The 17,071-nt window shown below is 45.8% G+C and overlaps 2 protein-coding genes across 3 annotated transcripts; one reads left to right on the forward strand and one right to left on the reverse strand.

Annotated features, from left to right (window-relative positions):
• Position 1: 1 nt before the first annotated feature.
• On the forward strand, positions 2–3,491 carry LOC132474992 (arginine-glutamic acid dipeptide repeats protein-like). Its single transcript, XM_060075945.1, has 4 exons — positions 2–49; positions 485–658; positions 1,209–2,612; positions 2,945–3,491. The coding sequence occupies exons 1-4, from the start codon at positions 2–4 to the stop codon at positions 3,020–3,022; spliced, it is 1,704 nt and encodes a 567-aa protein (XP_059931928.1). The 3' UTR covers positions 3,023–3,491.
• On the reverse strand, positions 3,468–16,544 carry pld3 (phospholipase D family, member 3). Of its 2 annotated transcripts, none has more exons than XM_060075241.1 (12): positions 16,372–16,544; positions 14,331–14,415; positions 13,816–13,863; positions 13,367–13,530; positions 12,398–12,578; positions 12,029–12,143; positions 11,104–11,231; positions 9,011–9,211; positions 6,613–6,752; positions 6,030–6,213; positions 5,610–5,709; positions 3,468–4,782 (listed from the first exon to the last, which is right to left on the reverse strand). In XM_060075241.1, exons 2-12 carry the CDS (start codon positions 14,355–14,357, stop codon positions 4,592–4,594), a joined length of 1,479 nt encoding a protein of 492 aa, XP_059931224.1. In that variant the 5' UTR covers positions 14,358–14,415; positions 16,372–16,544; the 3' UTR covers positions 3,468–4,591. The 2 variants fall into 2 exon arrangements, with proteins under 2 accessions (XP_059931224.1, XP_059931225.1); XM_060075242.1 differs by lacking the exon at positions 16,372–16,544 and adding an exon at positions 14,779–15,596.
• Positions 16,545–17,071: the final 527 nt, after the last annotated feature.

The following is a 17,071-nucleotide window of genomic DNA, read 5'->3' on the forward strand; positions in this document are numbered from 1 at the left end:
CATGGAGCCCAGGGAGCAAGAGGCGGAGCTACGCCCGGACGAGGCTGAGGTGTGTGAGAGAGAGAGAGAGAGAGAGAGAGAGAGAGAGAGAGAGAGAGAGAGAGAGAGAGAGAGAGAGAGAGAGAGAGAGAGAGAGAGAGAGAGAGAGAGAGAGAGAGAGAGAGAGAGAGAGAGAGAGAGAGAGAGAGAGAGAGAGAGAGAGAGAGAGAGAGAGAGAGAGAGAGAGAGAGAGAGAGAGAGAGGTATTGAGAAAGTGGAAAAGGAAGCAAGAGACAATGCAAGAGGAAAAAAAGAGAGATAGAAATGGTGAGCGTGAACCAGTGAATAAGAAAGTGATTGTGACAAAGAGTATGGATGCCAATTCACACCTATATAACCTATTCAGTAAACAATTGTAATACACCTTTAATCAATTGGGGCAGGAATCTTTTTGAAACCCAGCCTCGCTTGTCCTTGATACCTGGTTCTTTGGCGCCCTCACCAGGATACAGACCGTCACTGCATGGTGAATCTGCTCAAGAGGATCCTGACCCTGGACTCCAACCTGAGGATTTCCCCCATGTCGGCACTCCGCCACCCTTTCCTCACCTTGAAGCACCTGTCCGGTGCCGCCCGGTTCAGCTGTTACCACCACAACGCCACACAGGCCATGGAGCAGGTCAGCTCGCGGTATACAGCTACTTAAAGGGGACATATTATGCCACACCAGGTGTGAGTGTGATTAGCCGTTACAAGCCGTTTCTGGCCGTTTTGAAAATCTGCCTCTTCTGATGCTCAGGTGTACCTAGATGTGTGCTGGATAGATGAGCAACCTTTGCTACAGTCCACTGGGTAGGCTTGTACACTGATCTATCCAGCACAAATCTAGGTGGACGCGCCCACTTGTGACGTCAGAAGTGGCCGAATTTCAAAACGGCTTGTAACGGCTCATCACACTCACACCTGGTGGTGTTAGTGAGTGCTTATTATTATTATTTTTTCTGTATGTCATTGCGGGCCGCAAGGAATGTTTCTGCAGGCCGCCATTGGCCCGTGGGCCGCAATTTGAGAACCAATGCATTACGGGGTGTTGTGGGGCCCTTTGAGTAACTGATTTAGGGGCCGTGCACAAAACATTGACACGAGTCATTTGTAATTTGTGGACGACACAATTTGCGACAATACAATTAAAAAATAATTACAAATCACTGTTGTTCAACCATGTCCAGGCCAGCTTGGTTGAGACGGCGCCGGCTCAAATCTCGAGAGAGGTGCAACCGCGACAACCCCCTCTACCTCCACGCCCTCATACCCAGGGCCACCCCAACGCCCGTCTCTGTTGCGCCAGGCCGCTGAGGGACGCCCACCTGCCTCGCCCTGGTCCTCCAGCCTCCCCCGCCGGGTCCTCATGTCCCCCATGCGAGGCGCTCAGCGACGGGCTGCTGACCCAACAGTTGGACGAGCCGTCCTTCATGAGTGGCCGTCAGAATTTGGACCGTCCCACAGAAGCTCAGAACCCATGGGAACGACAAGTCGCCGTCCGGTCTTCCCTGGCGGACTCTGGAGCGTCCAACCGCGACCCGAAGGGATCAGACACTCTCAGCGCCCCCAGGGCACCAGGTCAGGCGGGGGTCCCGTCCCGCGGCCGTGTTCCCGTCCCGTGCGGGGGTCCCACGGGGGAGTCCCCCGGCCGGCCCTACCGGCTCTTCCCCGCCGCGGCAGCCCGGAGCTCCCCCACCCAGCGCCCGGGCTGTCGTCCTGGGCCCGACGTACGCCCTGCGACTTGGACCCCACACGCCCCCGTACATCAGGCCGTCGCGCACCAGGTCCTTTCGTATTCCCTGCCACACCCGACGGACCCCCCTCATCGGCCCCCCCGATCTCTCCACCATCCCCAGCACCGGCACCCGGGAGCGGGCTCGCATCAGTTCCCCCAGGGCGAGTGGCGATTCCCGGGCCCGCTTGGCGGAGGGGGACCGCGGACGGACGGCCCGCCGTCTTCCTTCCAACCGAGCACAAGCACGGCGGGAGGTCACTGCTTCCACCCCCCGGCCCGCTCCTCCTGGTCCGACCCGTACCTCTGCGTGGTGGGTCGGTGCCCCAGGTGGCCAGAGGGGCACCGGGAAACTCCTCCCCCACTTCCCCTTCTCTGCAGCTCCTGCACCAGGGAGACTCTGTGTACCCCGACCCCGGTCGCACTGCACCCCCAGACCCACACCGGAATGGGTCGGAATGAGTTCCCGACCCAGGACCGGAATAAGATCTCGTCCGAGGACCGGAACGAGGTCAAGACCGAGGACAAGCATGAGGTCCAAATTCCGGTCCCAGTAAAACAAGTGATTGATGTCCAGACCCAGACCATGGAGCCAGAGCAGTATGAGGTCCACACCCAACCCCAGCCCGAGCTCCAGGCCAAACCCCCGCTACAGCATCAACCCCAGGCACCGGCCCTCGCAGGGCCTCCGTCAGACCTCCACCCTGATCTGGGTCAGCCGGGCCCCGGCCCGGGCTTCCAGGCAGAGAACCAGCCTCAGGAGTCCAGGGTCCAACACATAGAGGTCCCTTACCTGACCAGGGACGACGCCAAAGACCAGGGAGCAGAGACAGACGACCACCAGCCTCCGAGCAAAGAGGTGAAGTCTGGTTTTCCATTGGAATCGTGAAAGTAAACGTTTGCCGATTTAAATTTGTCATACAAAAGGTATTATGAAGTGACAGGAGTGGTTCCATTGAAATATTAATTCGGACAAACATCCGAACTGAATTAGTCATACCTCATACAAGCCAAACTGAATTGAATTAGTAAAGTCAAATATTAAAGTAAAGTGGAAAATAACCTTGAACCTCTTACAATCAACTAAATCCATTCCATATTTCCCAAAGGCTTGGCGAATAGTGAAAGGAGATAGTCAACCCGAGACCGAGACACCTACATTGGTTGACTGCTCTGTTGTATCTCCCTCAGGCTTCGGTCCTGTGTGGATCCGAGGGGGGCAGTACCTTCCATCCTGGCCAGCACTTGGAGTCCCCTGGCCGGGTGTAAGATCCTGATATCAGGCCCCTCCTCGGGGTCTCACCTCCAGCACCCACTTCACCACTCATGGTCCAGCCCAGAGAAGGGTGGGGTATGAGGGAGACTATGGTGGTACAGCCCAATGACGGCTGACTTCAAAACAACAGACTGTTGAAAGTCGAGGAGAAACGAGAAAGAGTGAGCTTTATGCCACATCTTTTGTAATACAAATGAGAACCAGGCGCATTAGACATCACAATAAACACATAAAGTAAAAAGGTTTGTATTGTTTGTTATACTTACAGTATTGGGATGGGGCAGCAACATTTTATTTGAATCAATGATTTGGGCTAGAAGTACATTATATTGTTTTAATATGACTCAACTCTTAATAAATTATAATGAAACAATTCCTTATAATACACACTGTATGTTGGTCGGTTGAACTGGTTACAATGAAAACTTCATACAGAAATTATATCTTCAATCATTTATTTCATTGTGTTACAAAGAAAGTCTGTACACAAATCTTCATTTTTAAGTCATTAAAAAAGCAGCTGGTGTAAACTTTTTTTTTTTTTTAAAAACCCATCGATCTGATAAGGAAGCTAAAAATATCAGTGAACCCTATCTTTTTTTTTCTATTGGCGCTATTAAAGTTGGCATACCAATAGTTATTAACATTTTCTCACAATAAATCCAGCATTTCAAAGCATTTCTGAAAACACACCATATGGTTCATTCAATCATTACTCCCTGAGATTACCTGGGGCGATGTTTGCAGAAGAGGTAATGTCAAAGATAATACTTTGAGGTAAATAACTTTATTTTAAACACCACAGTCACACCATTTAAAACTAAACAGTTTTCTAAACTAGTTGAAGGAAAGATCTTAAAAAAGATTTAAAAAAAAGATTCATGAGATGAGATGAAATAAGGGGATTCATCTCTGAGATATTGCTCGCTTATATTAATGATCCATTATTTAAAGTACAAAGTAATTTAAATTTGAGTGACTGAAATACTGGGGAGGTTGATTCTGTTTGCACGTCTTGATAAAGCTCATTGCTTTTTTGTCCACCTTGTTGTCAAGGTCAGAAGAAGGCAAAGATTTCACAGCTCACGGGGAAGTTTGCGGTCAACACTTTGAGTTAAGCTGCAGCTTACATCTATAAAGAGCAATAACGACCATTATATAACTTTGTGGGGTGTTTATGGAAATTTAAGGCAACACTAGTGCATTGGACAGGAGCTCTGGGACATTTTGCTTACCTTAACTCAAGTGACTAGCTCATTCCCAACACAAAATCTACATTTCCTCCTTACACCCTTCTTGATTTTGATTGGACTATCCTCTGGTAGTCGATTAGGTTTCTTTCCACAGTGTAGCACTTGGATAACTTGGCTGTGTCCTTCCGATAAAGATGTGTGCACATCCTACTGATGTGGGCAGCTATTGCTACAAGACAGGTAGGTCTCTGAGTCTAACTAACTTTACATGGTCGTAAGCGTTTGAATTCGTATTAGGAAGAAAAACAGTGTTCGCTCCTTGGCACTTTGATTGTTGCAGTGTTAAACATGGTGAGCCATCGCTACATACTAAGCTAAATCGTGCCCTTGAAGGGAGTGGTGGTCGATCGGGGTGCTGTAGGCGGAGTCCCAGTCCCGGTCAAACACAGCCTTGAGCTGTGATTGGACAGTGGGCTCCTCCGTCTGCGAGGCGGTCTGGTTGACCACCAAGGCGACACCGGCTGTGTTCACAAAGTAGTCACCTGACCAGTTGGATGTACCTGAGGGTGAAGCACACGCATCCAGACTTTATTTTGGTGACTGTTTGCCTTGCTTGATATCATACTGTATCCCATTAAGTAGAGTTGTGGTAAAATAAAAACATGTATAGAATTTAAATATAAATACACAATTATAAATCCGTAATTCTTGTATCATGTGTTGTTAATGGTGGGCCACATGCAGAGTGTGTTGCCTCACCGATGTAGGCTATCATGTGTTGTTAATGGTGGGCCACATGCAGTGCGTGTTGCCTCACCGATGTAGGCTATCATGTGTTGTTAATGGTGGTCCACATGCAGTGCATGTTGCCTTACCGATGTAGGCTATCATGTGTTGTTAATGGTGGTCCACATGCAATGTGTGTGGCCTTACCGATGTAGGCTATCATGTGTTGTTAATGGTGGTCCACATGCAGGGTGTGGCCTTACCGATGTAGGCTATCATGTGTTGTTAATGGTGGTCCACATGCAGGGTGTGGCCTTACCGATGTAGGCTATCATGTGTTGTTAATGGTGGTCCACATGCAGTGCATGTTGCCTTACCGATGTAGGCTATCATGTGTTGTTAATGGTGGTCCACATGCAGGGTGTGGCCTTACCGATGTAGGCTATCATGTGTTGTTAATGGTGGTCCACATGCAGTGCATGTTGCCTTACCGATGTAGGCTATCATGTGTTGTTAATGGTGGTCCACATGCAGGGTGTGGCCTTACCGATGTAGGCTATCATGTGTTGTTAATGGTGGTCCACATGCAGTGCATGTTGCCTTACCGATGTAGGCTATCATGTGTTGTTAATGGTGGTCCACATGCAGGGTGTGGCCTTACCGATGTAGGCTATCTTGTCGGTCACCATATACTTGTTGTGGTTGACTCTAGCGTAGGGGATTAGTTTCTGTGACTGGTTGGCCGGTACCACAAACAGCCTCTGAAAGACAAAAAAAAACACACATTGCATGCAATCAAGGGCAGGAAATTCTATGGGCTAGGGGTTCAAATCCCAGAAGATCCTAGAAGTCTGCCCTTTACGACGAGGCGATACATCTTAAATTCACTGCGGGCGCTTTGGATTCAAGAGTCTCCTTAAACAGCGCTAAATAAATAATGCTTACATGTCATTATTATCCAAGGAGAGCAGAGTCCGGGTCTATCAACAGGACCCTAGATATAGTTTCCAATATCTAGATGATCTTCTGAAACCACTCAGCATTCATGTTGATTTAAAGATGTACAGGGGCAGCCACTCACCACTTGGATGTCCAGTTTGTGCTTGGGGTCGTAGATGGACGCCAGGGACTTGAGGAAGGGCGGCATGAATGGCTGCGAGTGGGCCCAGTCGCTGATCAGCAGGCGCACCTGGAGCGCTGGTCCAGCATTGGCCGCTTTTACGAACGCAGCTCGTCTCAACTGGGTGTCAATTTCAGCCCAGTACCTGTAGGGGGCGCCAGACACACTGTCTCAGAACATGGACACTGAGGCCCTTTTGACGCAATGTTGGGTTGACACAAGTAATGTTTAAATAAGACAGAAAATAAAAAGTACAACAATTTAGTCAAAGGGTGAAAATAACAACTCATTCATATAAACAAAATATTCCCCCAAATCCACAGTGTCCCGTCAGGCCTCCTTCAGCACCGTCATCACCTGCGTGTGGATTCACCTTGTGACCCTTTGGATGAAGCTCCTTCTCAATGATTCAATAGTTAAACAGTAAACAACATAACTGCATCAGGCAAAAGCAACCCTTTTCCCCAACCTTGAGGAAGATCCACAAGGCCCTAACAACCACAAACAAAAGGCCAACGCGGCGGCCCCGACGTCCGTGGCTTACTGCTTGGGACGGGAGAACTCCATCATGGGGACGTAGCTCATGACCGCGATGTTCACAAACTCCTCAGCGTCCTGGATCACAGACAGCACCGCCTGCAGGTCCGAGGTCCGGCCCGCAGCGCACACGGAGGGAGGAGAGCTCTGAGGGAGGCCACAGCAAGGGACGCCATGTTAACTTAATGTTACCTGATGTTAACGTCTTGTTACCTTATGGTAACTTAATGTTACCTGATGTTAACTTGATGTTACCTTATGGTAACTTATGGTAAGTCTTAATGTTAACTTAATGTTACCTGATGTTAACGTCTTGTTACCTTATGGTAACTTAATGTTAACTTAATGTTACCTGATGTTGACTTGATGTTACCTTATGGTAACTTATGGTAAGTCTTAATGTTAACTTAATGTTACCTGATGTTAACGTCATGTTACCTTATGGTAACTTATGGTAACTTAATGTTAACTGATGTTAACTTGATGTTACCTTATGGTAACTTAATGTTAACTTAATGATACCTTTTATTACCTCATGTTAACTTAATGTTACCTTGATGTTACTTCAAGTCACCTAATGTCAACTTAATGTTAGTTCATGTTAACTTAATGTTACCTTGTGTTAACTTAATATTCCCTCACGTTAACTTAATGTTACCTTATGTTAACTTCATGTTACCTTGATGTTACTTGATGTTAACTTACGTTACTTCATGATAACTTGAATTACGTCATGTTAACTTGATGTTACTTCATGTTAACTTAATGTTACCTCATGTTAACTTAATGTTACCTAATATTACCTCATGTTACCTAATGTTAACTTGTGACGTAACTTCATGATAACTTGATGTTACTTCATGTTAACTTGATGTTACTTCAAGTTACCTAATGTTAACTTATTGTTACTTCATGTTAACTTACTGTTACCTCATGTTAACTTAATGCTACAACATTTTACCGAATGTTAACTAAATATATCTACATTTTACCTAATGTTAACTTAATGTTACTTCATGATAACTAAATGTTACTTCATGTACCTTAATATTACATTTCTAAGTAGTTACTTACTTGCATGATGTATTACTTTCTCAATGTTTATTGCTTAAAGGAGACATATAATGGTGTTTTCCCAACAAGTAAACATAGTATTTGAGTTCCAGAAAACATGTTTTTGAAGATGTTTGCTGGAAATAGCTTTTACGAAAAAAAATCTCGCCTACCGCTATTGCCCTCTGTTTCAGTTCCTTCAGAATGTGCTGTTTCTGGTGTCTGTAGCTTTGATGCAAATGAGCTGCTGCCCATTGACCAATGAGCTGTCAGACTGAACCACAGCATGGAGGAGAAGGGACTGTTGCCGTTTACGGACTACTGGAGCTCTTTATCTAGATCATATAATATAACAATAATTATATATGGGTTTTTCTATAATATTATTCTAATATCAGGGCCAAAAGCTATGTGCGCCTCGGATGATATTATGAATCATATAGACTGCGTCTGACGTCTATGGCACTTCCACAACAAGTAAAGACTCGTAGTGGGGGATATCTCGGCCATGGTTGAGAGGAATTGGGGGAAAGGAACTTTGGCTTTGACTCTCTGAAGTCCATGAACCGTAACATGGAGGAGAAAAGGGATTGTACTCTGGGAGCTGTGCTGCCGGACTTTCCGCCGAGCTCCCCGCACCGGAGCTGCCGGACTTCCGCCGAGACCTACCCCCGCCGGACCTGCCAGCTTCAGCGGCAGTTCAGCTCCCGGAGTACACCCGCCGGAGCAGCCGGAAAGCTTCGGCCGCAGTTCGGCTCCCGGAGTACACCGCCGGAGCTAACAGTCTGGTCGCTTTCTCCTCCCTGTCTCCAGCTTCGGCGGCAGTCCGGCAGCGAAAGGGATTGTAATCCTGGCGATTAGCTGCAGGGCTAGCACCGAGTTCCCCCCGCCGGAGCTGCTCGTCCGCTGGTCCACAAAATCTTAGCTATGCTCTGATTGGAGGGGAGTGGGGAAGTGGGAGGTAATATTCAACTATGCCCCCTTCCTATGTAGGAGGGGGCGCCGTAATTGACTCGCTCGTTTGGTAACTGTAGGCTGGGTACTTTCAGAAATACATATCTCGCTCAAAAAATCATGTGCAGACTTTTTTCAAAGTTTGTATGCGTGTGGGAGCACCAGAGACCCAAAACAGCTCCCCACCACAGGAAACATGTTGTTTTCATAACATGTCCCTTTTAAGGTTTATTAATGACTTCAGGTTTAGGAGTTAATTTGTTATGGCTATGTTTTGTTTTGTTTGATTTACACAAATTAAATAACAAACAGAAAACACACGTGACCGTGCGGTAGAAAACACACCCAAATGACCTCATAATAATAATTAGATAAAGACAAATAATGAAAAAACTCACCGATAGGTAGACACCCGACTGTGTGTCGTTGAGTGGCAGCTGGAGGGGCGTGTCCTTGTTGTAGGCTGTGGAGAAACTGCTGGGCCAAGTAGCGGGGATTTCCTGACCGCTCTGGCCCAGGAACCAATAGGCTTCGAAGATCTTGCCCAGGTCTTCTGCGAGGCAGCTGCAGTTATAAACCACCACCCCCAGCTCTTTGACCTGGGGGAGGGAGAGCACAAGCAAGGTGTTGGACTAAGGACCGAGTTTAGCAAAGTAAAGTGTACACGGACCTCATGAATATAAGAAAATGAATGTCATTTGTTGGATGTTTTGATCCAAAAGGTAAATGGTAAATGGATTTGATTTATATGGAGCTTTTCTAACCAGTGGCCCCTCAAAGCGCTTTAAATTGATTGCTTGACATTCACCAATTCATACACACATTCACTCATTCATACAATGACGGCGGTGGCAGCCACGCAAGGCAACAGCCAGCTCGTCTGGAGCAGTTAGGGTTAGCTCCTCGATCCCCAGCTCTTCGACACTCTGCTAGGAGGAGCTGGGGATCGAACTAGCAAGCTTCCAGTCCGCCTCCTGAGCCACTGCCGCCCGGATATATAACAATTACTGTGCGAGCATACACTCTAAGCATAACTAAGCTAGTATAACCTGTGACTTAGTTTAGTTTATTATTTATTCATTTATTTGCAAAATGTATGCACAATTTTAATTGCAGAGAGTTCTTTGTTTGGTTAAACAAACAAAGAAAGTCAAACTATTTAGACAATAGGGTTGGGCCATCTTCTGATTGAACGATATATATCCCGTTAGTTCAAAATTATTACAGTAAACTCAGCGATACCATCTCAAAATATGTCTCTCTTTATAAGCGCCTCTTTCGTTTTTTTGCAGATCAAATATTGATGTAAGCGAGGTATAAAGTGCTGCCGGATTTCTTTCTAACTACACAACCTAATAAGCAGGAAAAACTATCCGGGCATACATGCAGACAATGGAGGAAAACATGAAATACGATGCCCCTGCTGTTCTCAAAATGGATGGCTTTGTCACTCCATCTTCCGATGAAACTTTAGCCTAGCATAGACTACTACCAACACAAAGTTATGAATAGCAAGCTGATGAAGGACATGCTTAGCAGCCATAAACTTAACTTATTTGTTTATGGGTTTATTATGAATGAAACAAGAATGGAGGAAACAGTGATTTGCAGGAAACTGCAGAAGAGCGTGTTGCAGCACATTGGACTTTCGAAACAGACGTCATAAGATGTGATTAAATTATTGATTATTTGACTGTTTAACCGTAAACCGTAATGTGTCGATTGTGTATATTGTGTATTTTGTTGTGATCATGGCCCAACCCTACCAAAATAAACTCGATCACAGCATGTGCAGCTTCTGACAGAAACTAAAATCAACCAAGTCAACACATTGGCTTCCTCCTTTACCCAAACAAGCGCCCAAACCTTTTGACTTGTTTCCCGGTTTTTTGGCTGACGCTGCGGAGGCGTGAAGGGTTACTTTGGCTTAACCCTAACTCAGCACTGCAGGAGCCAAGCCCTCGTGATCCTTGATACAACCAACCTCACATGTCTGACCAACAGATATCTTAGACGCATTTCCGGCTGGTTCAGTAACATAATGCTGAGGTTAATTAGCACGGCATGGCTCCATATAGCGTGCAAGCCAGACGTGACATAGAACATTAGATGGGATGAAGTCTGACCAATCCTGCAAATGCTGAATAGCTGGTTGAGTCAACTAACTGAAGCTGAACATGATTTGCAGAGGAGTATCGTGGTGTCCATAAGATTTTATACACACACACACACACACACACACACACACACACACACACACACACACACACACACACACACACACACACACACACACACACACACACACACACACACACACACACACACACACACACACACTTCTGTTTATTTTGTTCTTGCAGAGTTAAATGCAATGAATGTGGTAAGGTGTGTTTGGTCTGTGTGTGGGATGGTGTTTTCCTATTTTCAAGTGTGGGTGTGTGGTCACATTTGTGTGCATTGGTGTGTGTATGTGCGTGTGTTTCTGTACCTGTGTGAGCGAGCGCCAGTCCATGTTGGGACTGCCGATGAAGATGTGCTTCTTGTCTACGATCCAGAACTTGGTGTGGAGGACCCCGTTGGTGAGCTCCCGCATGTTCACCGAGCGGATGATAGCCCCTGAAACATGTACAACCAACCCGGTCAGCACTCTGGGGGGCCCACCCTGGGGGTCCTACCCAGGGCCCCGCCGGCCCTCAGGGAGCAGGCCCCAGGGGGTACAACGAAAAGGATCACATCAAATATTTGTTGAATTTGTCAAATATGAAGTTCATTTTTGGGGATGATGATGGTGTGACCCGATATACTAGACCTACACCTCAGCTTCTGATATAGATATGAGTATTAATGATAACAGGGCTATGTCAGCCGTACAGGTGGGGCCACAAAGGAAAAAACCCGCTGATCTGACGTAAACCCTTGGTTATACAAACGCATCCTTAAGAAAAGCTATACTATGGCCTAAAAGCCTGTACAAGGCTCGCTAAATGAAGCATCCTGCTAGCCGTTTAGCGAGCTAAACGGAACGACCTGCTGCCGAGTGACATATATCTGAACGGTTGGTCGTTTTGGATGAATAGCGTCTTCTGAACGAGTGAACAGCGAATAGTACACAGAGAAGAGCTGATTATGGTTCCACGTCCACGCAACGCAAGTGCCACGCAAACGCTTCGACGCAGTCGTGAACCTGTTTTGATTCTGCGTCGGTTTTTAGTGAGCGGACCAATCGCAGCCCTTTAGGTCGTGATTGTGGGAGGTTAAAATATTTGGGAGACGCATGTCAGGCCCTTGCGGAAGCAAGGGGGGTCCGCAAGGACGTAAAGGGTCCGTAAACCCCCTAGCGTTGCGTCGCCGTGGAACCATAACCTTAAGAGAGGACTTGGAGAGGGTTCACGGTAAGAGGAACAGAGACTGACCGGCGCTGGTGAGGAACTTCAGGTTGGCAGGCTGCTTGTCTTTTTGTAAGTCCACGGCGATGCGCACGGGCAGCTTCCCGGACAGCTCGCCCAGTCTCTTCAGCACGTCCTCCCCCTGTGGCCCACAATGCACCGGGGTTGGATGTTTTAGGATATTCATGTGTCAACCATGACAAAAAAAAATTATTGGACATCATTTTGATGCTACCGATCAACTTAAATCACCAGAATAGTGGCAAGCATATTTAACTTTATATATATATGACACATATGTAGGACTGACATTTGAAAACATTGAAACATTTTCAGATCGACACAAATGTCTAGCACCACGTCTTACAGCCAATGAACCAAATAGCATCCCCTCACCTGATTGGCGGTTGGCTCCTTGGTGCCTGTGTCTTTGTTGGTGAGGGTCCAATAGAAAGAGGCGATGTCGAGGCTGCTGCGAGCTTCACCAATCAGGTTGAGCCATGCCTGGTAGATGGAAGGGTTGACAGTGCTCCCGTTGTACACCAAACCTTTCGGAATGCTCTCCACCAAAACTATCCTGATGTAGGAAACGTTTAAAAAGAAATTCCCAAGATAAGGTTGAGCGCAAAAAAAAAAGGAAAGATAAAAGTATAACCAAGAATGAATGGATTACAAATGATAATGTTTTTCAGCAAAGTGTGGCAAAGTATTATGTTGTTGCTGAGGGTTATATAGGGGCAGGGTAGGGCAGTGTGGGGATTGGTAGTCCACTAGTTAGGGGGTTTGCCTCGAAGTCGAAAGGTCCCGGGTTCGAACCCCAAAGCCCTAACCCCAACCTGCTCCTTAATGACCTGTTTATGTACTGCCTAACCCCAACCTGCTCCTTAATGACCTGTTTATGTACTGCCTAACCCTAACCTGCTCCTTAATGACCTGTCTCTGTACTGTATAACCCCAACCTACTCCTTAATGACCTGTCTATGTACTGCCTATCCACTTCCTGCTCCTTAATGACCTGTCTCTGTACTGAATAACCCCAACCTGCTCCTTAATGACCTGTTTATGTACTGTCAAACCCCTACCTGCTCCTTAATGACCTGTTTATGTACTGTCAAACCCCTACCTGCTCCTTAATGACCTGTTTATGTACTGTCAAACCCCTACCTGCTCCTTAATGAACTGCATATGAAATGCTCTTTACTCTGCAATTATTGATTACTATAACAGATAATTGACTTGTGACAATTGACAAGTGTCTGCTAAACAACCCAATAGTAAAACCCCAAATAGTACACAGTCCACTCTCTGGCATTCTTATGAGCTGGATAAACACACCGTCCTCCTGGCTGAACTTCTGGGCCTCACCTGCAGGTGTCGGAGCAGGTCTGGGCGCGGGCCGCAGGGAACCTGGGGCTGGGGACTGGGTGCGGGGACGAGGAGGGCCCCCTGGTGGTCATCAGGCTCTGGAGGATCACGGCTAGCACCAGCAGGGTGGACACGCTGGCCAGGGCCAGCCCACACCTGTAGTACTGGGGTGGGGGGGGAGGGACCGTGAGCTGGGAGCTGTTTGGACCCGATCAAAAAGCCCTGAAAGTGGTTCTTTAAATAACCACTAGAGTAACATAAAGTCTCAACAGACACACATTAAACCGCTAATTTGAGACCGATAATGAACACATAATAGTGATTTGATGTTTGTTTTTTTATGCATTTGTGTGAATGTGTCTGTGCATGCATGCACGCATGCCCGTGTGCATGAGTGTAAACACACATTAGTGTATGCGCGTGTGTGTGTGTGTGTGTGTTATGGTCACCATCTGTGCTCTGCTGTATTCTTCTCTTCTCCGCTGAACATCCTCCACCTACACGGCAGATAACAACTCAAACGTGAGCAGACATTACCACCACCCACAAAGCAGCTCAGCCACACACAACCACAACAACAACAACAACAATACTGATTATTCTTAAAGCTATCCTCGCAACGCTCTTTATCAAGTAGGATGAAGTATTTAAATTTAAATGATATATATTTAAGACGGTATAGGGGTGGGAGGAAGTCAGGGAGGGGCTGAAGCTGGAATATCAAGAATTTCTGCAAGAAAGTATTCTTAGGTGGTAACATGAGACAGTTACCACACACACACACACACACACACACACACACACACACACACACACACACACACACACACACACACACACACACACACACACACACACACACACACACACACACACACACACACACACACACACACACACACAAAATAACAGTATTAGCGTAATCACTGCCTTCTGCAGGGGAAAAGAGGTGGTGGGGTCTTACCCTCTCGTAGGGAAGTCCCGTCTTCATGTTGACGGGGCACAGAGGATTCACCACTGGCTGAGGTTCTTCCTAGCGCTGCTCAGATCTGCGCAAGCAAATGTTTTGTCTGACTTTGGTATCGACACAGCTGTTTTCTTGTCCGTGTTTCCAGGCCTGTAGCCCCTTTCTCTGACCTGATGTTCTCTATTAGTCATCCTCAAAATCTGAACCTCTACTTCACCATACAGCTCATACTCTTTGAACAAGTACTGAAGCACTCACGTTCAAGTTAAACTGAAAGGTTGAGTTTGTTACATACAAAGTCCTAAATGTTCCACAGGCAATGAAATGCTTACTTTGGCTGCACCTTCGACTGCTCTTGGACAATAAATGCTTATCACACAATATTTATAGGCGTAAGAGTGACCAGGTGAAATAAAAGTACAGGTATACATCCAATAATGTTTACCCTCTCTTCCGGCTGTGTTGATCAGACGTCTATTCATAAACACAACTCCGAGCCGGGCATCGCTGTACGTCTGACTGGTGCTAATTTCTATACACCTGCGCCCATTGACCGTTGCGTTCCGTCTGTTGAGAACGTTCCAGGTGCACACAGAAGGACCAGCCCCATACGTCAACAAAGGATGTTTGTTGACGACGCAGTCGTTGTCCCGCGTATGCTATACTGTATCTGCGTCAATATCTATTTTACGTGGTACATAGGGTTCTTTGATTTTTAAGGATAAATTATGTCCTCCTTTCGAACATAACGACACTGCGTTTCTCTTTTTGGATTGCTAAGTGAAGACACATTTGAGTGTCTGCTGGCAACTTGTTTTGGAGGAAGTATCTCATGTGGCAATGGTCGGATTGTCCGGGGCATTGATTCCCAAAAGGAAAAGGTATGTCATGTGACTCAGTGAATGCTGGGATCCTGGTGATTCATATACAAAACATCCAAGAAGCTGTTTGAAATTACACAAAGTACAATAAAAAAAATTAAAGTGGGACGTTCTACAGAAGAACATTTTGGTGCAAATGAAATCAATTGCCGTGAATGTTTCGGGTAGGCTACGGGTTTGTTTCCCCAGGTCCTCAGCCTACCTGCTGACCCCTATACGTGCTTCGACACGTTGGTCTAAATGAGCTGACAATCAGTTATACTCTTGGTCGATTTTTTGGAAATGAATGAATAGGAATGAAAAACAGTGATTGGGACTTACAGCACAGTCTGAATGTGAATGTGTTTCCCAAATCAACTTGATGATATGATTCACCTAAATACTTGTAGTTAATATCCCCGCTAAATTTGACTGGTATTCTAAACGTTTAGGCTTATAAGAACTAGACCTTGATGATTCAGTGACAGGCAGTGCACGTCAAGCGCTGTGCAAAATAACTAGGTCACAATTCATTTGTAACGTATTATGTAACTAGTATTACACCTATTTATTTCATTATAATGGGGCTATTCTTTGTTCAAGAAGAAGTGGGATTGGAAGAATTTATCTGTTGTATTTGAGAAAAGAATGATGGCTAATTTGGACAACAGGACAACTTTGAGAAACCAGTATATCAAACAGTACATCAGTGCTGAAGTACTGGACGGCCATATCTTGATCCTATACATTTTGTTTCAAAGTTGAAAGCATAACAGGACGACTCCCATGCGTTACACAGTCTCTGCCCCAGATGTTACACAGATGTGGTCCCGCATCATAACAAGAGACATGCACAAGCTTCATTGAACGCTATAACAATATTTAGGCTTTAGTTAGATACAAATAAATACTGTTTGTCTGACAGGAGAGTCAGCAGCCAACTTAGAAATATTGATATGCAAAACAGAAAAACCAGAAAAGGGCCAAAGGCCTATAGGTCGAAAATACTTAAACATAGCAATATCTGTAGACAAATGGATGGATCGATTTGAATTCCAAATTACGTTACTTAAGTGTTTCGTTCGGAGTTACTGAGCATCGACAACAATGAAGTTATGGCACCAATACTGAGGACTGACAGTAAGACAAGGCTGAAAACATAACACTCATTCACCTACCTGATATGGCTGTTATGCGGCCCCAACACAAATGGTCCATAAAACTGTGAGCCAAATTAAGTTATTTTAAGGCTATACGGTCGCTGCCAAATGTCGTACGGAGCGACAAAGATACAGCAGAGTTGAAAACATAACGAGAATCACGTGACCTAGCCATGTGACACGAAGTACCGTTGACAAATGTAGTGATGCAGTGCGCCTCTATGAACAGAGGAGGGCGCCATGATACAGGAAGAGTGCTGCAGTCGACCTGAGGCGTTACGTTGCGTTTATGAACGAGGAAGGAGTCATTATAAAAGCAGTGTAGTGCTGTTTACCCTTATTCCCAGACGAGGGCGCCCTAATACAGGCATTTTACCGATGCCTGTATTAGGCAATGTACCGAAGTGTAGCCCAATCTGAGTTTCTGCAGGGATATTCAAGTTACATAAAGCATGGGCAGTATAGCCATTCGATGAAGTGCAGCAAAGTTTATGTGATGGGTTCACGGTCTCTATTCTATAATTGTGTATTATATTATGTTTAGATATATTCTGTATTTAAAATGCCGCCAAACGATCGGACAATAAATGATAGCACCATAGTATAAGAAAATAACAAATTCCTTAATAAATTAATCATATTGAACAACAATAAACTGGGTGAAAAAAAAGAGAGCTACAACTTCCTTGTAGGCCACTTCTATTCCTAGTTCTGATAT

This window comes from Gadus macrocephalus, chromosome 16 (genome assembly GCF_031168955.1).
Source record: "Gadus macrocephalus chromosome 16, ASM3116895v1".
Lineage (NCBI taxonomy): Eukaryota > Metazoa > Chordata > Actinopteri > Gadiformes > Gadidae > Gadus > Gadus macrocephalus.